The following is a 22,826-nucleotide window of genomic DNA, read 5'->3' as shown; positions in this document are numbered from 1 at the left end:
TGGAGTGTGGTGCACACACACATACACACACACACACAGGTGTGTTTCTGTGTGTTAGTCGCTTCCTATAGCTGCTTCCTTGCTTCTCTGGGACTCACATGCATAACGTCATATATATAAATGTATAAATATATATTTTATTTTTTTTTTAATTCCCTGGAGCTTCTGGTCCCCATGGGTCCCTTCTGTCGACCACAGAGGGAAGACTTGTCCGTCGCCCTATTCCCACATCCATAATTTTTTTTTTTACATCAATATAAAGATAAAAGAAAAAAATTGTGCTTGCTTTATTACTGGGGAGGGCTCCAGGAGAGAGGGCAAGGACTAGATTCTTAGGACTGGTGGGAAAAGGGGACAACTTTAATGTTTATTCTTTTTGTTTTGTTTTGTTTTGAGAGGGAGTGAGAGAAGGGGGGAGCAGGAGAAAGGCAGAAAGAGAGGAAGGCACGGAGTCCGAAGCAGGCTCCGGGCTTCGAGCTGTCAGCACAGAGCCTGACACGGGCCTCAAACCCACAAGCCGTGAGACATCATGACCTGAGCTGAAGTCGGACGCTTAACCAACTGAGCCACCCAGGTGCCCCAGAAGGGGACAACTCTATCTTCTGAATCTCCCAATTTACTCTCTCCAACCAGAACTAGTTAGGATCGAAACGGACAAGATTTATCCCTCCTCAGAGTCCAGGAGCACCTCAGAAATAGTGTCTCCATCTGAGTGCAATATTTCTTCCAAAATCAACTCTTCAGGTTTCCAATCTCAGGAACAGGCTCCTACAGCTGAGAACCCAGGCACTGGCTCTTCCCCGACTTCTGTCAGTGGCTCACCAGCCACTGTCTGTCCTTCCTTCAACTGTCCCCTTCTCCAGGCTCCTGACCTAGCTCAGGTATTTTGTTTCTCCTGAACTAGCATCTCAGCCTCCCCCTTGACTAGCCCACCCCTAGCCCACCTTGGCCCCAGAGGGATGCTTGTAGCATCCAGGTCTGATACTGCCCTCCCCTGCTCAAATCCTTCCACATCCTACTACCCACTGCCTACAGGTAATACCAAAGCTCCAGTCTGGGCCTTCAGGATCTGACCCTGCCTGCGTTGCCATCATCAGCTCCTTCTTTCCTTTAGTTCTAAGCTCCCTGACAACCCTTCCACAGAAGACCTTGATAAAGAGCAAACGAATTACTCCGAGGGAGGGAGGGGGTCCCCCCCCCCCCCCCCTCCGGAAAGGCGGGAAAGGCTAATTGGAACAGACGCACCGATTTCCAGCCAGGAGAAGTCTCCTTTTGATCTGTGCAGCGTGCACTCCAGAATTCCGACCTACACCGATGCCTGCCTCCTGCAAGGGCGTCTCGCCCCCTCCCCACCCCATCCCATGCTTGAACCCACTCTGGAAGGCACCAGAGAGAGCAGCTCCAGACCCCGGGGGTGGTGTGCTGGTGATGGAGGAAAGCAGCCAAGCAGACCAAGGTGGGATTCTCAGGTCAGCTTCCAGGACCACTCCCGCCCCTACACTTGCCCTTGGGCAGGGCGCACGCCTGGAGGTGGCTGGCAAGGCCAGAACGCCCCCATATCTGGGGGGGGGGGGGGTTAGGAGGAGAGTCGGATTCCCTCACCTCCTCTTCGGCTTCGGGAAGCCCGACCCGAACCCCCAAAATTCCCAGAGAAGGTGTGGTGGGCTCCCCGGGTCCCCGCCCGTGGCGCCCCGCCCCCTATCGCGGGGCACGCCGGGAAACGAAGTTCTCGGCCGCGTCGCCGCAACAGGCGGTCCGCAGGCTCAGACTACAGGTCCCAGGATGCACTGCACTCCGCAGCCCGAGGAGGGCCGTGGTTGCCCTTGGCAACAGAGTGGGTCTCCGGGAGCCGGGACCCGGACGCGCACGGGAGTTGGGGGTAGGGGTGGGGGTGGCGGGGCCGGAGCGCGACCTGAGAGAGGCAAAGACGCGGGCAGAGCGACGGACGGGAGACAGGAGGAGACCGACAGAGCGGCACAGGGTTTTCCAGAGCCAGAGAGGGGGAGAGACGTGGAGGGAGGGGGAGACCCCCAGAGACGAAGAGAGAGGTTCATAGCCAGGGAGGGTGAGAAAGGTGGGGGGCGTTTGGGGGGGGGGAGGGGGAGAAGGAGAGAGACCAATGAACTCATTCAGAGAGAGACCCCCAGCGACAGAGGGTGGGACTGAGCCCAAGAGTGGGTCAGCGAGGTTTGCAGAGACAGAGACAAAAGTACTTACAGAGACAGGGACACAGTGGGAGAGCGGGAGAGACAGCAAGGACTGAAGGGGTGGGGGAGACAGAGATTGCCTCTCAAAAGAGAAAGACGCAGAGGGAGGGAGACACAGAGGCCCACAGAATCACAGACTGGGTCCCCGATTGAGAGAGAGAAAGAGAGTCACAGGGCCAGAAAGACGTACAGAGTCAGGAAGAGGGAGAGCTTCTGGGAGAGAGAGAGAAGCAGGAATTTAGGAGACCTGCAGGGAGAGGCCGAGGGACACTGATTCACAGTGAGACGGACACCTTTGAGAAAGAGAGAGACCCCGAGACCCAGCGAGGGTCACAGGACGAGCGACAGGCATAAAGGAGACACGCAGCAGAGACAGAGAGACCAAGAACAAGAGATCGTCCCAGAGGGAGACATAGACCCAGGCCGGGAGACAGAAATCAAGGCCTGAGCAGCAGACGAGAGAGTGAGACACCAGGCCTCCCCGTTCAGCACTGGGTCCCCAGCACTGACGGCAAAGTTCGTGTCATGAGGCCGAGTGACACAGTCAGAAACCCCGAGATCCGGGTGGCGTCTCATAGGGCTAACCGGGCCCACCGAGGCCCCCCGGTGGGGAGGAGGACCCGGCCAGGCAACAGGAGGAGGGGGTGGGGGGCGGGGAGGGCGCCTCTCAGAGGATGCCCCCCTCCCTCCAGCCAGCCCCCGGAGCGGGTGTGCGCACGTGTGTTGGGAGCGGGGAGGGCATTTGTCCCGAGCCTCCGGGAGTGGGGTGGGGTGGGGGGGGGGGGGCGGAGGGACGCCTTTAAGCTGAAACCCCGCCCCTCGGTCGTCATGGCAACTCCTCCCCCCAGCCGGGGCTCCCACATTTCAGCAGGTGCTTGAGCTTGGAGCTCCCGCCGCCGCCGCCGCCCTTGCCTCGGGCTCCTCGGCGCCCCTGCCCTCGGCTCTCCGCCCTGCCCGCCCGCTCCCCCTGGCGGAGCGGGCGCGCCCCGGGGTGCCGCTCCCTGCCCTGCGCTCCGCGCCTGGAGGTGCCTCGCCCCTCTCCTTCCCTCCTCGCAGTCTCCCCGTGGCTCAGTGCTCTCCCGAGTCTCCGGCTCCTCGCCCTTCTACCTGTTTGCCCCTGCAAGGCGGGATCCTGGTCCCTGCTACGTTCCTGGGGCCATGGCAGGCCTGGGCCCCGGCGGAGGCGATTCAGAGGGGGGACCCCGGCCCCTGTTTTGCAGAAAGGGGGCTCTGAGGCAGAAGGTGGTCCACGAAGTCAAGAGCCACAAGTTCACCGCCCGCTTCTTCAAGCAGCCAACCTTCTGCAGCCACTGCACAGACTTCATCTGGTGAGGGAAGGGGCTGGGGGCCTGAGGCAGGAGGCAACGAGGGATAGAGACTCCTGTCACCCCAGACCCGGAGTGCTCGGGAAGGAGAGGGCTGCAACCCTGGCTCCTGGTCCTAGGGGAGAAGGGAGCTGGTGACCCGGACCCCTGGGTCTGAGGGAGGAGGGGCTGGGGACCCGGACCCCTGGGTCTGAGGGAGGAGGGGCTGGGGACCCGGACCCCAGGGTCTGAGGGAGGAGGGGCTGGGGACCCCGACCCCTGGGTCTGAGGGAGGAGGGGCTGGGGACCCGGACCCCAGGGTCTGACGGAGGAGGGGCTGGGGCCCCGGATTCCTGGTTCTGAGGGAGGAGGAGCTGGAGGCCTGGGCTCCTGGGTCTGAGAGAAGAAGGACTGGGGGCCTGGGTTCCTGGGTCTGAGAGAAGAAAGGCTGGAGGTCAGAATTTCTGGGTTCCAGTAAACGAGGCAGCTGGGGCTCGACTCCGGGGTCTTGCTACAGGAGGGAGTCAGACGCAGTGTGGCCGGCAGAGGTGGGAGGCCCAGGTACCCTTATCTGCACTGACCTCTGATCCTTGATCTTGCAGGGGCATTGGGAAACAAGGCCTGCAATGTCAAGGTAAGAGCTGGGGATCTGGACTCCTGGGACCTTCAGGAGGGTGGAGGCTGGGGACCCACGGCCCAGGAGGCTTGACACACGTGTTCTTTGGTCCCCAGAGAGGCGCGGGGGAGCCCGGGGCGGGGGGGTGTGGCAAAGACACAGCCTGCGGTGGGGAGGGAGCTCTGACGGCGGGGCCACCGCGGAGGTGGTGCTGGGGGCCCCTCCCTCGGCCGGCTCCAGGTGGGGACAGATATTTGGAGAATCTGTTGCCATGGGAACAGAGAGATTTGGAAAAGGGGAGCTGAAAGGGGGGGCTGGAGATGCGAAGTCAGAGCCCCCCCCCTTCAAGCTGCTGTCGCCATGACAACAGCAACAGTCCTAGGCAGGGGCAGGCCCGGGCGGGGTCACCAATGGGCGGGTGGGGGCCGGGCGGGGCTGGCAGTTCTGGGGGGCGGGAGAGGGGGGCGAGTCCTAAAGCACCAGCTGCCACTGCTGAGAACAGAGTGAGTCAGGGAGGGGGAGGCTGCAATGGCGCCCCCAGACTCACTTCTGCCCAAGTTGCTGCTCTCTCCGTTCTATCAGAGGACATCTCTCTGTTTCTCCCTCCTCCTTGGCCTGCTCTTTTCTTGCTTTCTTGTCTCTGTCGACGGGATCCTATTTTCTCTGTGTCCCTGTCTCTCTGTCGTCCTCACTCCGTCTCTGCGTCTCTGTGTCTCCCTTTGGCTGTGTGTAGGCACTGGGTTCTCTCTGCTCTGTGATTCTCTCTTGCCTGTTTTGGGGTCCATCTCTTGAATTTCTGTCTCCTGGTTTTTCTCCCCCATTCCATGTTGGGGTCTCTCCTTTGATTTGCTCTCTATTGAACTCTATTTTGGGGCCCCCCCTCTGGTTTTCTTTCTGTTGGAGTCTCCTTCTCTCTGATTTTCTGTCCATTAGGCTCACTCTCTGTCTCTGTGTCTCTATGATTCTCACCTTCAGTTTGCAGCTTTGTGGTTCATCGACGATGCCACGAATTTGTGACCTTCGAGTGTCCAGGCGCTGGGAAGGGCCCCCAGACGGATGTGAGTGCCCGGACACCTGATTCTTCCTCCTTGGGCCGCACCCCCGCCCTCACCCCCTCGGCGTCCGTCCCAATTTCTCCTGCTATTTTTAAGGCTGGGAGGGGAGGGGGGCTGGAGAGATAGGGGGAGCTAGTCTGGCCCAGATTCCCTGCCCTTGGCCTGGAAAGGGGAAATGAGAGGGGCTGAGACAGGCTGGGGACATAGGTGGGGGACAGAGAGGAGGCAGGTGTGAGGGGACCAAAGACCAACATTGGAGAGGATGGGCTGTCATCCAGGGGTCAAGAGATTTAAAAAAACAGAGCGTTGAGGGACAGACAACTATTGATGCAGATACAGATAAGACAGAATCACAGAAATGCAGAAAAAGATAATGATAGAGACCCAGACAGAGAGACTGAGACAGCAACGCAGGCGGAAGGAAAAGGCGAGCCACAGGGACTGAGAGAGACAGACAGAGACAAGAAACTCAGAGAGACAGGGCTGCAGATACCCAGAGAGAGAAGCTAGAATAGAAAATGGTAGATATGGAGAATCGCTTAGAAGTTGCCCAGAGGGAGGCAGGCCCAGAGAGACCCTGCAATGCACATTCACACACATGTGCAAGTACAGATCTCTCATGCACACACACGCACACATGTGCATATGCGTATGTGTGTGTGTGTGTGTGTGTGTGTGTATATATATATATATATATATATATATATATATATATATCTCCCCCATGAGCACACACATGTGCATTATAGGTCCCCCATGAACACACACAGATACACACACCTCTGTCTCCCTCCCTCCCCTTCACCCTTCACATCAGGGGGATGTTGGATCCACTTACAAGAACAGTGGATCCTATGTGCCCCTTCACTTTCTGTCTGGCTTGGGGGCTTTTCTCTTTGAGCCTCAATTTCCCCTCTATAAAATGGGGCTGAAGGTCTAGTGTTGACCAATAGAGCTTTGTGCAATGATGGAAATGTTCTCTATCTATGCCGTCCAATATGGCAGCCATCAGCCCCGCATAGCTGGCTAGAGGAGCGCTTGAGAGGGGTCACTGTGACTGAGGAATGGAAATCTAAAATTCCATTTAATTTGAATTGATTTAAATTTATTTTTTAAATTTTTTTCATGTTTATTTATTTTGAAAGAGAGAACACATGCACATATGAGGAAAGGAGGGGAAGAGAGAGAGGGGGAGAGAGAATCCCAAGCAGGCCTGCACTCTTAGTGCAGAGCCCGACATGAGGCCCTGAACCCATGAACTGAGACCATAACCTGAGCTGAAATCAAGAGTCAGACCTTACTTAACCTAACCAACTGAGCCATCCTGGCGCCCCGGATTGATTTAAATTTATTTTATTTTTAAAAAAATTTTTTTTCAACATTTATTTATTTTTGAGACAGAGAGAGACAGAGCATGAACAGGGGAGAGGCAGAGACAGAGGGAGACACAGAATCTGAAACAGGCTGCAGGCTCTGAGCGGTCACCACAGAGCCCGACGCGGGGCTCGAACTCACGGGCCGTGAGATCATGACCTGAGCCGAAGTCCCAAAGTCGGATTCTTAACCGACCAAGCCACCCAGGCACCCCAGGATTGATTTAAATTTAAATAGCCACTTGTGGTTAGTGGCTATTGGGTGCGACAGCATTAATCTAGACATACCCAAGCTTGTGTTTTTTGGTTTTTAGTTTTTTTGTTTTTAATGTTCATTTATTTTTGAGAGAGAGAGAGAAAATGAGTGGGGGAGGGACAGAGAGAGGGAGAGAGAGAATCCAAAGCAGGCTCCAGATTCTGAGCTGTCAGCACAGAGCCCAACATGGGGCTCAAACCCACAAACCTGGAGATCATGACCAAGATCATGACCTGAACAGAAGTCAGGTACTCAACTGACTGAGCCACCCAGGCACCGCCCCCCACCGCCCCCAGACTTGTTTTGATAGTTCAATGAAGCCGAGTGACTTCAGAGTCTAGCCCAGCTTTTGACAGAGGGGTGGAGATAGTTTTATGATTAGCAGATGGAGAAAGAGAATGAAAAATGGCGACAGAGAGAGACAGAAAGGGAGAGAGAAATCTACGGAAGTCCATGGGACATTTTGCCAGCTGGTTAGGCGAAGAAAATTGAAGTTTGCATAGAGAATGTGATTTCACAGAACATATATTGAGCACCCCTTCAGTTCCTCATCTATAGAAGGGGCTGATGATCATGCCTGCCTTACAGGATTGCTTTGAGGACTAAATGAGTCGAGTATTTGGGACGGTACCTGATATATGACAAGAGACAATATATCCGTTATCATCCTTGTAGAATTATGACTATATCCCATGAAGAAACAGAGGCAAAAACTGAGGAGGGGTCTTCCTCTATATCACTCCAGCTTTTTTTTCCTTCTTCTTCTTCTTAATGCTTTTGATCTTGTTGTAAGTAACGTGGATCAAGGGCTAAGGAAATGGTGAAGGCTTGGCAAGCATGATTTCCTTTAGACCCCTTTCAGGGAGGCCTCATGGACCCATCTTAAATTTTTTTTTTTTTTCAACGTTTATTTATTTTTGGGACAGAGAAAGACAGAGCATGAACGGGGGAGGGACAGAGAGAGAGGGAGACACAGAATCGGAAACAGGCTCCAGGCTCTGGGCCATCAGCCCAGAGCCTGATGCGGGGCTCGAACTCACGGATCGTGGGATCGTGAGATCGTGACCTGGCTGAAGTCGGACGCTTAACCAACTGCGCCACCCAGGCGCCCCACATGGACCCATCTTATAGGGAGGATGGCTGGGTCTCTGCAAAGCGGTGGTGGGGTGGGGGAGCCACAGAGCTAGATGGTGGGCAGAGTCAAAATGTGGACGCTAATCTATCTAATTGGAGCTGTGGTCCTGTCTCCTTTTTAGTAGTGATTTCACCTTGAGAATAATAAGGGCTTCTCTCTGTGGAGTGGTGGAGCCTGTGTGTCTGTGTCCGGTGTCCTGCTGAGGGCTGTTATGTAGACCATCACTTAGTGCAGCTGAGTTAGGGTCAGCTGAAGATCTTTAGAGGCCGGGAGCATCGAAAGAGATCACCGCACCTGAGTGTCATTCAAATTAGAGTCCCCACTAAGCTGCAAAGTAGGGGCCGCCTGAGTGGCTCAGTCAGTTAAGCATCTGACTCCTGATCTCGGCTCAGGTCATGATCTCACAGTTTGCGAGTTCAAGCCCCACATTAGCCTCTGTACTGACAGTGTGGTGCCTGCTTGGGATTCTCTCTCCCCCCTCTCCTCTGCCCCTCCCCTGCTCACACACTCTCTCTTAAATAAACTTAAAAAAAAACTGTAAAATAAATAAAAGCCCAAGAATATCCTGAATTTTCACCTCGGATAACTCTTCTTTTTTTATGTTTATTTTTAAGAGAGAGAGAGAGAGGTGAGCAGGGGAGGGGCAGAGAGAGAGGGAGACACAGAATCTGAAGCAGGCTCCAGGCTCTGAGCTGTCAGCACAGAGCCCGACGCGGGGCTCAAACCCATGAGCCAAAATCAGATGCTTAACTGACCTAGCCACTGAGGTGCCTCATCACCTATCATAACTTTTGCAATGCATTCCTAGAAAGAGACAAATACCAACTTATTTAACACTCAGACATGGCCAGGGGTGGGGAAGGAATGTCTTACTGGTGTCCTAAATTCATGCTTAATTGCACTCTGGACATTTAGCATTGCTTCAAGATTTAGATTATTTCCACTGGGTAGAGGAGGACACTGAGGCTCAAAATTGGGCACTAACTTGCCCCAAATCACACAGCTGGTAAATGGCCTCGCCCTTATTTAAACCCAGGTCTATGTGAGGACCACAATAAAATCACTAATAGTAACCACAGCACTAAGAATAACCGTACTTAACACATTTAACATGCCAGGCCCTGCTATGCAGTTTACATTTAATCTTTCTTCTTTTTAAATCATTATTATTATTATTTTAATTTTTAAAGTTCTATTTATCGAAGAGGGAGAGAGAATGAGTAGGGGAGGAGCAGAGGAGAGAGGGAGACAGAGGATCCCAAAAGGGTCCCATGCTAACAGCAGAGAGCCTAACGAGGTGCTTGAACGCACAAACTGTGAGATCACAACCTGAGACAAGGTCAGATGCTTCACTGACTGAGCCACCCAGGAGCCCCCAAATTTATTATTTTTTAAAGTAATCTCTGCACCCAATGTGGGACCCAGACTCACAACCCCCGAGATCAAGAGTCACATGTCTACCGACCCAGCCAGGCAGGCCCCCCGACACTTGGTCTTTCATTAACTGAGGGGTCCTTTTAATGGAGAGGTTCTATTCCCTATTTCACAAGGGGCTCAGAGAAGGCAGATTAAGAGTGGGCAGACATTGACAGAGGCTGACAGTGAGGGATCTGGCGTTCATTGTGGCCCACAAGTGCTCGAAAATAGCTTTGGGGAGGGGGGTGGAGCATAGGGACTATGGGACGATGGGAGCCGCCACCACCTTCAGGTTCTGTTCAAATCCCACCTTGTTAGCGAAGCCCACCCTGATCACTCTATGCATATTTAAACGCCCCCACCCCTGGCTGACACTTGCCTGCTTCGTTTTTCTCCAGAGCACCTGTTACCATGCATCATACTCTTTCATTTATTCAGTGTTTATTTTCTGTCTCCCTTCCCTAGAAAGTAAACTCCATGTGGACAGCAGTTTTTGTTTCTTTGTTCACGGCTGGTCCTGGCACCAAGAACAGTGCCTGGCACACAGCAGGCACTCAATAAATACTGTAGCGTGAATGAGTGAGGAGGAGCAGGACTGGGAGAGCAAGGCGGAAGGAGGAAGCGTTCAAAGGGCTTCTCTCTCTCTCTCTCTCTCTCTGTCCTTACCCCCTCTGATGTCTCCCCTCGGCCCCCAGGACCCCCGGAACAAGCACAAGTTCCGTCTGCACAGCTACAGCAGCCCCACCTTCTGCGACCACTGTGGCTCCCTTCTTTATGGGCTGGTGCACCAGGGCATGAAATGCTCCTGTGAGTAGTCCACGCTTGCTGCTCCTGGCCGAACCTGGCGCTCCGGGGGGGGGGGGGGGGGTCAAAGCACAGTGTCTGGGTTCCGGGTAGGGCCGGGGGACGGAGTCTGGAGTTGGGGGGCGGCCAGAAGTGCCACCTCCCGTTTTGTCCCCCCCTCCCCTCCCCCAGGCTGCGAAATGAACGTGCACCGCCGCTGTGTGCGCAGCGTGCCCTCTCTGTGCGGGGTGGACCACACGGAGCGCCGAGGGCGCCTGCAGCTGGAGATCCGAGCACCGACCGCGGATGAGATCCACGTCACAGGTGAGGCCCCGCCCCTCTGTCCGGTCCCTCCCCTTCCACCCCCGCCGGAAGGGCAGGGTGCACCTGAGCGGCCCACCCAGCCGAACCGGAAGGTCCCGCCCACAATCCTGACCCCCGTCTGCAAAGGCTGAGCGCCACCCAGCCACGCCCCTTCCAACCTGTAGCCTGGACTCTAGCCTTGACTTGTGACTTTCAGGGCCTTTTTTAAAAATTAATTAATTAATTTTATTTTTTTTTTAATTTTTTTAATGTTTATTTATTTTTGAGAGAGAGAGACAGAGCATGAGCGGAGGGGGAGGGGAAGAGAGAGAGGGAGACACAGAATCCAAAGCAGGCTCCAGGCTCTGAGCTGTCAGCACAGGGCCCTACACAGGGCTCAAATTCACCAACTGTGAGATCATGACCTGACCCAAAGTCGGATGTCCAACGGACTGAGCCACCCAGGTGCCCCTTTTTAAAAAAATTTTTAAATGTTTATTTTTGAGAGACAGAGAGAAAGGGCAAGCAGGGGAGAGACAGAGAGAGGGAGACACAGAATCCGAAGCAGGCTCCAGGCTCTGAGCTGTCAGCACAGAGCCCGATGTGAGGCTCGAACCCACAAACCCCATGATCATGACCTGAGCGGAAGTTGGATGCTTAACCAACTGAGCCACCCAGGTGCCCCTTTCAGGGCCTCTTAATGGCCATTTTAGATCAAGGTCCTTGGGAGTGGGGGATGAGAGAAAACCTGGTTCCGAGGGAGGCTTGGGATTACTATGGGTGACGTGGCCAGGGTCCTCACTCTGGGGTCCTAAGGGAGGAGGGGGCTTTGGGTCCGATTTCTGGGTCCCTGGCTGGGGAAAGGGCTTTATGCCTCATCTTCTGGATGCCTGGGTCAGGAGAAAGGCTGGGCGCTTGGATTTGGGATTGCCGCTGGGGAAAACTCCGGGGCCTCTTCCTGGATCTCTAACCCAGCCTACACCCCTTCACTTCCTCTCTCAGTTGGCGAGGCCCGTAACCTTATCCCAATGGACCCCAATGGTCTGTCTGACCCCTACGTGAAGCTGAAGCTCATCCCAGACCCTCGGAACTTGACAAAGCAAAAGACCCGGACCGTGAAAGCCACGCTCAACCCCGTGTGGAACGAGACCTTTGTGTTGTGAGCTTCGGGTGCAGGGGATGCTGTGATGACTGACAGAGAATGATCGGAGGGTCCTGGTGGCCCACAGACCCCAGAGAGCAAAGTGTGGGAGGTGTTAGGATAGGGGGATCCCAAAAAAAGGCGGTGGGAGAGGGAAGAGAGTGGCTGAGGGAGAGGGCTGGAGTTAGAGAAGCAGAGAGACAGACATCTGTGCATTTAATCTCCATCAAAGCCCACTACTTTAGAGTGAAACAGAGATCGGGGGGGGGGGGGGGATTCTCAGAAGAAGGCACAAACCCAAAGAGACAGAATGGGGAGTGGGTGTGAGCAGGGGAGGGTGGCAGGAATAGAAAGAGAAGCCAATCAACAGAAAGACAGAAGGACAGAGACCTAGAGGAAGGAGGGGGGCACAGAGACTCAGGAGAGAGATCTGGAGAGAAAAGACAGGACACAGGGATGGGAAGGAGCCAAGAATGTGGGAGGACCGGAGAGAGACTGAGAGCTGTCTACATGTACTCAAGGTCCTGATATTGGGGGAGACCCCCTTCGTGGAGGATCAGAGACGACAGGACACTTTAGAGAGCAGGAACAGACCCCAGCTCGCCCCAGAAGGGCTTGCCTGCTCCATCAGCACCAGGGATGGGGAGCAGAGGCAGCGGGGAGCTGGACCCTCACTCCGCCGCCCCCTTCCCGCAGCAACCTGAAGCCAGGAGACGTGGAGCGCAGGCTTAGCGTGGAGGTGTGGGACTGGGACCGGACTTCCCGCAACGATTTCATGGGCGCCATGTCCTTCGGGGTCTCGGAGCTGCTCAAGGCACCGGTGGACGGCTGGTGAGGGCTGGGCGGGGGCGGAGGCTGTGCCTTGGCCTGTCCATCTCTGTGTGCAGTCTCCTCGGGCCACCCTCATTCTGCCTCCCTGCACTTCTCCCTCCCTTGTCCCCATCCCTCTCCCCTCCTCCTCCCTTCCTGTGTCCCCCACTCCGTGTCTCTCTCGTCTATCCCACTCTCTCCACTCCGTGTCTTTCTCTCTGTGTCTTTTTCCCCCCTCTGATACCTTTGCCTCTCCCGCGGGTGCCCCCCTTCTGCCCAACTCCTGCCCGACTCTGGTCTCCTTCTGTATGTCAGGTACAAGTTACTGAACCAGGAGGAGGGCGAATATTACAATGTGCCAGTGGCTGATGCTGACAACTGCAGCCTCCTCCAGAAGTTTGAGGTACTCAGGCCCCACTTCTCCCAGGGGGAGCCCAGCCCTGCCACCCACAGTTCAGAGCTGCCCCCTCCCTGCACCCACTGGTTGCCCACTGGTCCTGGGACTACAATTCCCAGAAGACCCTGGCGCTCCCTTCCCCCTGCTTTTCTAGGGGACTCCTGCCCCAGGGTATGATGGGAATTAGAGTTCCTATCCATCCCCTTGGCTTGGGGGGTTGGAGTCCCCACCCCCTGCTCTAGGGCATCCTCCTACCTCTCTCGGGGCTCTGACTCTGGCTTTCTCCTCCACCCCCTCTCCCCGCAGGCCTGTAACTACCCCCTGGAACTGTACGAGGTGCGTGAAGCTCAGGCCTGGAATGGAGACATTTTCATCCCTTGTGGTCTATGTCTGTCTCCCCATGTCTTCTCCCTCCCCTGGTATCAGTTTTCACACCCACACACGCGGGATGAGCACAGGTTTGGAGGTGGTCTTGTGCTTGTTGAGTAAACCTAGCATTCCAGAGGTGAATCTGACCCTTAACCAAGTCCCCAAGGTGGAGACACAGTCACAGATACTTAAATTCCAGGATGATGTAGTGCATTAGAGGTAGAGCACCCCCTCCCCCCCCCCAGGAGCCTGGAGGAGACACTCATCCAGCCTGGGGGGAAGGTGCTGGGGGAGGGTGAATCCTTGAGGAGGTGACTGCTGAACTGAACTTTTGAGTTTTTCTATTTGTCACTGTGGCCTTTCTCTCCTCCATTCATTTTCTCACTCTCTCAACACCTATTTCCTGTTAGCCAAACCCTGTTCTGGGCATAGAATCAGTCCATTCCCTGGGGAGCTCCGATTTCAAAGTAGGAGAAAGTGACAGATGGAGACATTCTCCTGGAAGGAAGATGTTTGGTAATAGAGGTAGTAGCCTCAGGCACTAGGGAGAATTGGAAGCACCTGGCTCAGCCTGGGAGCGCCAGAGAAAGCTTCCTAGGGAGGGGAGCCCCAGAGGAAGTGCAAGGAGAGGGAGACCATATTTCCAGGCTGAAGGCTAGAAATCCTTCCAGGCAGCAGGAAGAGCAGGCCTGTGGTGGGAGCGGGTGAGGCGTGTCTGTAGCACCAGGAAGACAGTGGGGCTGAAGGGGGGAGAGAGTGAGAAGAAGTAGGACATTAAGCCAGAGAGGGAAGGAGCGTGCCTTGTCCTTCACTGGAAGGATTTTATCTTAAACCGGTGGGCCGTGGGAGCATCGAAGGCGGCCTAGGATGGTTTAGGTCGGAACAAGACAAATGCTGTTTGTAGAGAATAGATGGTGGAGGCAAAGGGGGAAAGAGGGAGGAGGCTCTGTGGAGACTCAGGTGGGAGGAGTGGTAAAGGTGTTCAGGTGCTGGGTGATGTTGAAGATGCAAAAAGGGGGGAGACACAGTCTCTGGCTTTAATGGATTTTGATTTCTGGCTCTGCTGCTTATTTGCTGTGTGACTTTGGGCAAGTTATTTAGTGTCTCTGTGCCAACTTTCTCTTCTCTAAAATGGGGCATGGTGGTGATAACAGGGTTATCTAACAGCATAGAGTGATCTGAGTGTTAAATGATAAACCCTCCAGGTTATGGAAAATCAGCACAAGTTCTAAAGCCAAGGACGGGGGGGGCAGAGACAGTTTTCCTTTTTCTCTCCCTCTCTTCTCATCCCTTTCGTTCTTGGCTGCTGTCTCTCTTAGAGACATCTCCTTGTCCCCATCTGGGGTCTGACTACCTTCGGATCTCTCTCCTTTCTCACAGCGGGTGCGGATGGGTCCCTCTTCCTCTCCCATCCCCTCCCCATCCCCTAGTCCCACGGACTCCAAACGCTGTTTCTTTGGGACAAGCCCTGGACGTCTGCACATCTCTGACTTCAGCTTCCTCATGGTTCTAGGAAAAGGCAGCTTTGGGAAGGTTGGATTCCTGGGGCTCTGGGGGAAGGGGAAGATGTCTGGGGAAAGATCAGATTTCTGGTCCTTAGGAAGGAGGTACACGGGGAGGGACACTAGACTACTGAGCCCCCCAGAGGGGGGTCAGTGGGACACCTGAGTGCCTCTGAGAGGACAGGCATAAAGATTCTGATGCTTTCCCTGAGGGAGTGGTCAGCAAAACCAGGGTGCCCAGTCCCTGAGAGAGAGGGGGAGGACCTGGGATTTCATTTCTTTGTGTCTCTGAAGGGGGAGGGCATGGGGGAGGCCCATGATGGACTGGGCCTTTTGGGGCCTCTGTCGCTAGGTGATGCTGGCTGAGCGCAGGGGCTCTGATGAGCTCTACGCCATCAAGATCCTGAAGAAAGACGTGATCGTCCAGGATGATGATGTGGACTGCACCCTGGTGGAGAAGCGCGTGCTGGCCCTGGGGGGCCGAGGCCCGGGAGGCCGGCCCCACTTTCTCACCCAGCTGCACTCCACCTTCCAGACCCCGGTGAGGAAGGAGGGGGCGGAGTCCGGCTCAGGTCGAGCGTCTGCTCTGGGATTCTGAGTTTACAGGCAAAAAGAACCTTCCCCGCCCCCGCACTCTGACTGGGCGTGGCCAGATGGGTGGGATCCTGACTAGGCGGGACCTGAGCCAGCTTGGTCTTGAGTGGGTGGGGTTTTTTTTTTTTTTTGAGTGAAGGATTTTTGAGTAAAGGAGTACGTGAGTGGTGTGCCAATAGCTGCGCGCTAAGTAATGTGGTCGTCACTCTTGGATTCTGAGTAAATGTCTCATCAGAAATGGTGCGTGTCCCAAAGATTGAGGGATGGGACGACAAGTCAGAACCTTCAGAGGTTTTTGTTTGTTTTTAATTTTTTTTATGCTTATTTATTTCTGAGACAGAGACAGACAGAGCATGAGTGGGAGAGGGGCAGAGAGAGAGGGAGACAGAATCCAAAGCAAGCTCCAGGCTCTGAGCTGTCAGCACAGAGCCCAATGCGGGGCTCGAACTCACAAACCGTGAAATCATGACCTGAGCCAAAGTCAGACACTCAACCGACTGAGTCACCCAGGTGCCCCAGAAACCTTCAGAGGTTTGAGAAGGCATGAGTGCTTCAAAAAAGCTCTGTATGGGCACAGTTAGATTCCTGGATTAAAAAAAGAAAGAAAGAAAGAAATTAGTATCCATTGCAAATGAGGCCTGAAAAAAAATCTTTGGTTCCTAGCAGGTGGTCAGGATTGCTTTTGTGTGTGAGTAGCTATGGAAAGAGGTTTTGGTATCCTTAGGATTTCCAGGGAATGGTGGGCCTCAGCCTTCAATTCTAAGAGGGCAGGACCAGTTCGGAGTAATAGGGGATATGTCAGGTTGAGATTCTGAGCTGGCTGGGTTAGAATCATTGGGGCCTCCCAGTTCTGATTGGGTGGATCTGGAGCCTTCCAAGTTTGTCTCGAGTGGGCAGGAATGGACGTGTCCTACCCCCTCTAAGCACCAGCACCCCACCTCTCTGGCAGGACCGTCTGTATTTTGTGATGGAGTATGTCACCGGGGGCGACCTGATGTACCACATCCAGCAATTGGGCAAGTTTAAGGAGCCCCATGCAGCGTGAGTCTCAGCTGAGAGAGGAGGGGTGGGGCCAGGGGGACCCCAGCCTTTGAGCTTCTAACTCCCACCTCCTTCTCTAGGTTCTACGCAGCAGAAATCGCCATCGGCCTCTTCTTCCTTCACAATCAGGGCATCATCTACCGGTGAGCAGTCTGGGCCTTTCAGTGGAGGCAGTCAGGCCCCTAGAGGGAAAGGGATCAAACTTACAGCTCTAGGGGCTCCTGGCTGGCTCAGTGCATAGAGCATGCGACTCTTGATCTCGGCATCCTGAGTTCAAGTCCCACGTTGGGCCTAGAGCTTACTTGAAAAACAAAACAAAGGGGTGCCTGGGTGGCTCACTTGGTTGAACATCTGACTCTTGATTTTGACTCAGGTCATGATCCCAGGGTTGTGGGATTGAGCCCTGAATTGGGCTCTGCGTTGATTGTGGAGCCTGCTTGGGATTCTTTCTTTCTCTCTGCCTCTCTTCTCTGCTCACACATGTGCGTGCTCTCTCTCTAAAATAAACAAAAACAAAACAAAGATCAAAACCTTGTAACTCCAGCCCATTGAACGCTACCCTTCCTTCAATGCCTATCCATCCAACCCCCTACCCCCAGGGACCTGAAATTAGACAACGTGATGCTGGATGCTGAAGGACACATCAAAATCACTGACTTTGGCATGTGTAAGGAGAACGTCTTCCCTGGGACCACCACCCGCACCTTCTGTGGGACCCCAGACTACATAGCTCCTGAGGTAACCCTCCCTTGGCTGTCCTTGGTGCTACACAAGTTCGCCGAGTGGGTATGGCCAGTTGTCTAACATTCAGAATGTCGGGGGGCTGACCCTGGGGTCTTTTTTTTTTTAATGTTTATTTTTGAGAGACAGAGAGAGAAGAGAGAGAGGGCGAGTGGGGGAGGGGCAGAGAAAGAGGGAGACACAGAATCGTAAGTAGGCTCTGAACTCTCAGCATAGAGCCTGACTCAGGGCTCTAACTTACAAACCATGAGATCATGACCTGAGCCGAAATCAGCTGCTTAACCAACTGAGCCACCCAGGTGCCCCCTAACCCTGGGGTCTTTGCATGAGTCATGGGTGATCTAACAGCAAACAGAGCAGAAAGGCCTGCGTGTTAGCATTCCAAGTGGGCAGAGCTGGGTGTCTAAACAGGCTAAGTGGGCAGAGAGTTGGGTAAGTGTTCTAAAAGAGTGGAACCCTCTCTAATGGTAACAATTCTCAGACAATAGCACCTGTTACAGGACTATTCTAAGAAGGTGTACTCTTGAGTGGGTGGGGCCTGTGTCTCTCCACCCCCCCCCCCCCCAGCCCTAAGCATTTCCTGAATATTTCAGGTGGGTGGAATATACTCTAACTTTTTGTTAAAGGGGTGGAGCTAATGATCTGACTGTATGTAAGTAGATAGAGTGTCCTGAGTTTTCTCAGTGGAAGGAGGAAGTGTCATCCTTAATCTTTCTGGGTGATTCAATGCTAATGCCCAAATAATGTCAATGGTTTCAAAACATGGCTGGGAATCAGAATCACCCGTGGACATTTTGAAATATACACACATATTACTGACTCTCACTCTGGTCTATTGAGGCTGGAATTCTTTAGGGCTAGGGAACAGCCCCCTAGGTGAATCTTAAATGTATCCAGATTTAAGAATCTCTGGTGTCTGAAAATTAGCCCTCATGCACCTGTTATTGTAAGGAGAGGGTCTAGTTACCAGAATATTTTGGCTGGGTGGAACTTTTGACTTGGTCCTTAGATAATCTTCATATTTGGGACCAAAGGAACATTCTAAGTAGGAAAATTTTGTTTCTGAATTTTCCAAAAAGATGGAACTGAAGTGTTCTGAGTGGGAAGAGTTTGTGTTGACAACACTTAGTGTGGGTAGGGTTCTCTGGGGGTGAGGCTAGAGGGGGTCTTAGGCTTCTTTAAGCACAAACCATGATACCTTGCCTTCCATCCTCTCTCACCAGATCATTGCCTACCAACCCTATGGAAAGTCTGTTGATTGGTGGTCCTTTGGGGTTCTGTTGTATGAGATGTTGGCAGGACAGGTAAGGGAAGCTGGGGACAGGCTGGCCTGCCTAAAGGCAACACAGCGGGGGATGCCACCTGTTACAAGGCCTTTATCTTAAAGGAGCAGGGTAGGAAGTGATGTCTGTCATCTAAGGAGGGGTGCTAAGCAGTTGGGAATATCACGCCTGGATAGCGCTGTCCTTGGTCCTGAAGCATTATTTTCCCATAGGCCTGGGGTTCTTTAAATTCGTTGTTTGTTTTTTAAATCTTTATTTTTGAGGGAGAGAGAGACAGAGTGCAAGCAGGGGAGGAACAGAGAGAAAGACACAGAATCCAAAGCAGGCTCCAGGCTCTGAGCTGTCAGCACAGAGCCCAACAGGGGGCTCGAACCCACGAACTGTGAGATTATGACCTAAGCCAAAGTCGGATGCTTAACCGACTAAGCCACCCAGGCACCCCAGGCCTGGGGTTCTTTAAACGTTTTTTGTTTTTTGTATTTTTTTTGGTGACAAGGACCCCATCTCAGAACAACGTGTTTAATTTTTTTTTAATGTTTGTTTATTTTTGAGAGAGAGAAACAGAGCACGAGTGGGGGAGGGGCAGAGAGCAAGGGAGACACAAAATCTGAAGCAGGGGCTTTGAACTCACGAACTGCGAGATTATGACCTGAGCCAAAGTTGGATGCTCAATTGACTGAGCCACCCAGACACCCCAGAATAATGTGTTTAAATCTATGAAATAAAATAATAGGATTACAAAGGAAATCAGTCATATTGAAATATGGTTATCAAAACTTTAAAATTTTGATTTAACTTAGTTCAGCCAACTAAATACATTTAATTTAAATGTATACAGTTGCCTAAATATTACACATAGGGATGTGGATGTATATGTGATTTCCTATTCATGAATTAAATAGTGATATCTCATGGTGATGGGAAGTAAATAGGCAAGTCTACCAGTAATCTTGAAGTTGAGATGACTAATATTTTGAGATATCTGCAACTCTAATGTGATAAGAAATTATCTGTGATTCCTGTTGGTGATGAAGTTATAAGTACTTCATAACTGTTTGTGGTTTTTGCCCACCATTCATAACTGAAGGGAATGAGAAATTGCAGTTAGTGATTTTTAAACATAAAGATATGCTTTTTTTCCTATTCAAGCTCACAGGCCCCTTCAGTTGCACAAACAGACTTCCTAGAGCCCACATTAAGAATCCTTGCCTTGCTTTTGTGTCTCCTAATTCCAGAAGACTGGAGGCCACTCATCCAACCAGGAGAATGTTTTTACAGTTTTCCTGCACTTTTTCCTGTCTTCTATTTAAATGACATATTGTCTAATTAACACCCTGCTGATTTTTCACAGCAGAGAAAGACAGAACAGCAAAGAGGTGCAGAGAGCTGAGATAGGAAACAAGGTCCATTTGAGATAGGAAACAAGAGTCTGAGAGGAAGGGAGAGAATGCTTTGGTGGTTTGGTCAAAATTTTCCTCAGGATGTTGGAGGGGGGTGTTCATGTTCACGGTGGGTGCTGAGGGTTTGCAAGGTGGGGAAAGGCAGTCTGTCAAGTCCTGACACGTTCTCCTCTCTCTTCCCTCAGCCCCCTTTCGATGGGGAGGATGAGGAAGAGCTGTTTCAGGCTATCATGGAACAAACCGTCACTTACCCCAAGTCACTTTCCCGGGAAGCTGTGGCCATCTGCAAGGGGGTAAGAACCCTCTGACCCCCAGATTCTCCACACAACCCATTTGCCCCACCGCCGCCATCCAGGGTTGCCTGGGCAGTGTCCCTGTGCACATTAGAAAAGTGTAATACAGAGCTTTTGTTAGAACATTAATTACTGACTGCCGTGCTGTCACATCCTGTCCCATGATGGCCTCTGTCTCCTTCTCTGCTGCACCCACCCCTCAGCTCACTGCAGGGAGTGCTGGAAGGCCAGGGCCTGCCTCTGCAAGGGGGTGGATCAGGTCAACCTAACTCCTGCCACTTTCCCTCCGGGGATCTTGGGCAAGCCACTGACACTCTGGGAGCCTGTCTCCTCTCTTGGGGTTATGGAGCTAATGCAGGATAAGGAGCCTAGCCTATGGCAGCTTTTCCAAGAGCATTAGCACACTTGTGTTTCTGGCTCCTGTCTCCATTCTCTCTGACTCTCACTCTCTGGGTTCTGTCTCTTATCTCTGCCTCCATCTACGTTTGATGGGGCCTCCTGTGTCACTACCATTTCTCTGTGTCCCTTGGGCTCTCTGTCAACCCCTTGTATCTGTGTCCCCCTCTCTCTGGGCATCTGTTACCCACTTACCCCGACTGCCATACACACACACACACACACACACACACACACACACACACACACACACACACTGGGTCCTTCTCTCTCTGGAACTCTCCTCCTCTCTGAGTCTCTGCCTTCATATTGTGTCTTTATCCTCTCTGGGGTTTTGTCTCGTGGATCTCCACCCTTCTCTCTTTCCGCATCTCTGCCCCCCCCCCCCCCATCTGCTTTATCTCCCACCTTCTCTGGGTCTCTGCACTCGCCCTGGGTCTCTATCTCTCCCCCCTCTCTCTATGCTGTGTCTCTGTTCTGCTGTTTTTGCTTTTCTGCCTTTCTCGTTCTCTGTGCCTCCCTGTCCGGGACCCTGTCTGTCTGTCTGTCTCTGTGTTTTCCACAGTTCCTAACTAAGCACCCAGCGAAACGCCTGGGCTCAGGGCCGGACGGGGAGCCCGCCATCCGTGCTCATGGCTTTTTCCGCTGGATGGACTGGGAGCGGCTGGAACGACTGGAGATCGCGCCTCCGTTCAGACCCCGTCCGGTTAGCCACCTTGCGGGAACCCTGGTCCCTGGGGATGGGGGACCCAGGAGCTCCCATTCCCATATGTAGAGGTGGGGTGGGGCTCCCTCTGCGGAGACGCCCCAACGGGAGATGCAGAGCCCACAGAGGATGCGCTGATTCCAGAGGAGACAGGACATGGTCACAGGGGACACAGAGGGACACCAAGGAGCAGACGGAATTTCATCTTTCCCTCCCCGTGCTCCCCACAGTGTGGACGCAGCGGCGAGAACTTCGACAAGTTCTTTACGCGGGCGGCGCCAGCGTTGACCCCCCCAGACCGCCTTGTTCTGGCCAGCATCGACCAGGCCGACTTCCAAGGCTTCACCTACGTGAACCCGGATTTCGTGCACCCCGACGCCCGCAGCCCCGTCAGCCCGCCGCCGGTGCCAGTCATGTAATCTCACCTGCCACCACTAGGTGTCCCCATTGCTCCCTCCCCGCACCAGTCTTACACCTTCCCCCCAACCCCCACCTCCACCCCCTTTCCGATTTAGATCTTGCTCCCCAGCATTCTGGCCTCTGCCCCGTGGGTGCTAGATGCCCCTCCCAAGCGTTCCTGGCATTCTAAGCTCCATACAGTCTCTGGAGCCTCACTGTGTTCTAGACTCTGCTGTGCTGAGCCCGGGATTCTCACCCACCTTGGTGTTCTGGACTCTGTGCTACCAGAACCTTCACCACGGTCCCAACTCCGTGGGGTTCTAGACTCCGTGTTGGTAGAATCTCTGTCTCCCCCCCCCCTTTTTTTTTTTTTTCTTCTCCTTTCTTTCTGGGAAATAGTCTCATGGGGTGGGCTGTTCTAGACTTGGATTCTAGAACAACCCTTCACCTCTGACCTGCCCCCCACTCCCCCCACCAACGACGTCCACCCCATTCTGGAGTGAGTGGGAGGCTGTGCCCCCACGCTCCCGTGCGCCTCGTCCACACTCTAGGGATTCCTGGGATGGATGAAGGATCCCTACCCCAGCTCTTCTCAATCAGCTTTTGTTCTAGACGCCCCTACCCCGAACCCGTCACTGCTCGCCTGCCAGGTGCATGGCTCCAGTCCTGCTCGGAACCTCCTCCACCTCCCCTCCCTCTTCCCCTTCCCCCCCTTCCCGTGCCTGCCACTCTGGGGGGGGGGGGGGGCTCTGTCCCCCTCCCCCTGCCCACTGCCCTCTTCTTTGGCTCTCTCGCCCGGCCACAGCTGCTGGAGAATAAATTTGGGATGCTGATGCTGGGTGTTGGGATGTTTTCTTCTAAAGCTTGAAGAAGGAAGGGGGGCGGGGTGTGGAGGTGGGACAACGTACACGGAAACGCGCGCGCGCGCGCGCGCTCACACACACATACAGGCTGGGGGTGGGGCGGCAGAGAGACAGAGGGAAAGCAGAGAGATCCATAAAGTGGGCAGAACAGAGCCACAGCGGGAGAGGGAAAGAGCAGAGACCGGGGGTGGGGGTTGGGGGGCGCGAGGGCCCAAAGTGGGCACATGCACAAGGAGGTAGGAATGGACACGCGGACCACTGGGGATGCCCGGTGGAGCCCGCCCCCCGCCCCAGCACAGACACAAACATTCACATACTCACCCAGAGCAACACATACGCTCACAGACACACTGAAACCCAGAGTCTGGCGCGGGGCGGGGGACGGGGGTGGGGGTGGGGGGAAGCAGTCCTGAGCGGGGAGATGACAGGCCAGCCTCCCATTG

The 22,826-nt window shown here is 53.8% G+C and overlaps 1 protein-coding gene across 5 annotated transcripts; it reads left to right on the top strand.

The window, feature by feature from the left end:
• Positions 1 to 46: 46 nt before the first annotated feature.
• PRKCG (protein kinase C gamma) lies at positions 47 to 22,353 on the top strand. 5 transcript variants are annotated; one of them, XM_060652392.3, is made up of 20 exons: positions 47 to 881; positions 1,036 to 1,456; positions 3,428 to 3,535; positions 4,114 to 4,145; positions 5,103 to 5,185; positions 10,058 to 10,169; positions 10,338 to 10,469; positions 11,451 to 11,607; positions 12,286 to 12,420; positions 12,715 to 12,802; positions 13,103 to 13,132; positions 14,546 to 14,698; positions 15,020 to 15,208; positions 16,211 to 16,302; positions 16,383 to 16,445; positions 16,902 to 17,040; positions 18,267 to 18,347; positions 19,912 to 20,019; positions 20,981 to 21,121; positions 21,352 to 22,353. In XM_060652392.3, exons 2-20 carry the CDS (start codon positions 1,362 to 1,364, stop codon positions 21,538 to 21,540), a joined length of 2,127 nt encoding a protein of 708 aa, XP_060508375.1. In that variant the 5' UTR covers positions 47 to 881; positions 1,036 to 1,361; the 3' UTR covers positions 21,541 to 22,353. The 5 variants fall into 5 exon arrangements, with proteins under 5 accessions (XP_060508375.1, XP_060508374.1, XP_060508378.1 ...); XM_060652391.3 differs by having other exon boundaries at positions 47 to 1,456; XM_060652395.3 differs by lacking the exon at positions 14,546 to 14,698 and having other exon boundaries at positions 47 to 1,456.
• Positions 22,354 to 22,826: the final 473 nt, after the last annotated feature.

Source organism: Panthera onca, chromosome E2 (assembly GCF_046562875.1).
Source record: "Panthera onca isolate mPanOnc1 chromosome E2, mPanOnc1 haplotype 2, whole genome shotgun sequence".
NCBI lineage: Eukaryota > Metazoa > Chordata > Mammalia > Carnivora > Felidae > Panthera > Panthera onca.
This window is presented reverse-complemented; position numbering and strand designations above follow the sequence as displayed.

Bases quoted from the DNA above. Each gene is read 5' to 3' on its own strand.
- PRKCG (XM_060652392.3), top strand. From the start codon at position 1,362: ATGCTTGAACCCACTCTGGAAGGCACCAGAGAGAGCAGCTCCAGACCC. The intron at 16,303-16,382 runs GTGAGTCTCAGC...CTCCTTCTCTAG, and splicing joins TTTAAGGAGCCCCATGCAGC to GTTCTACGCAGCAGAAATCG. The intron at 18,348-19,911 runs GTAAGGGAAGCT...CTCTTCCCTCAG, and splicing joins ATGAGATGTTGGCAGGACAG to CCCCCTTTCGATGGGGAGGA.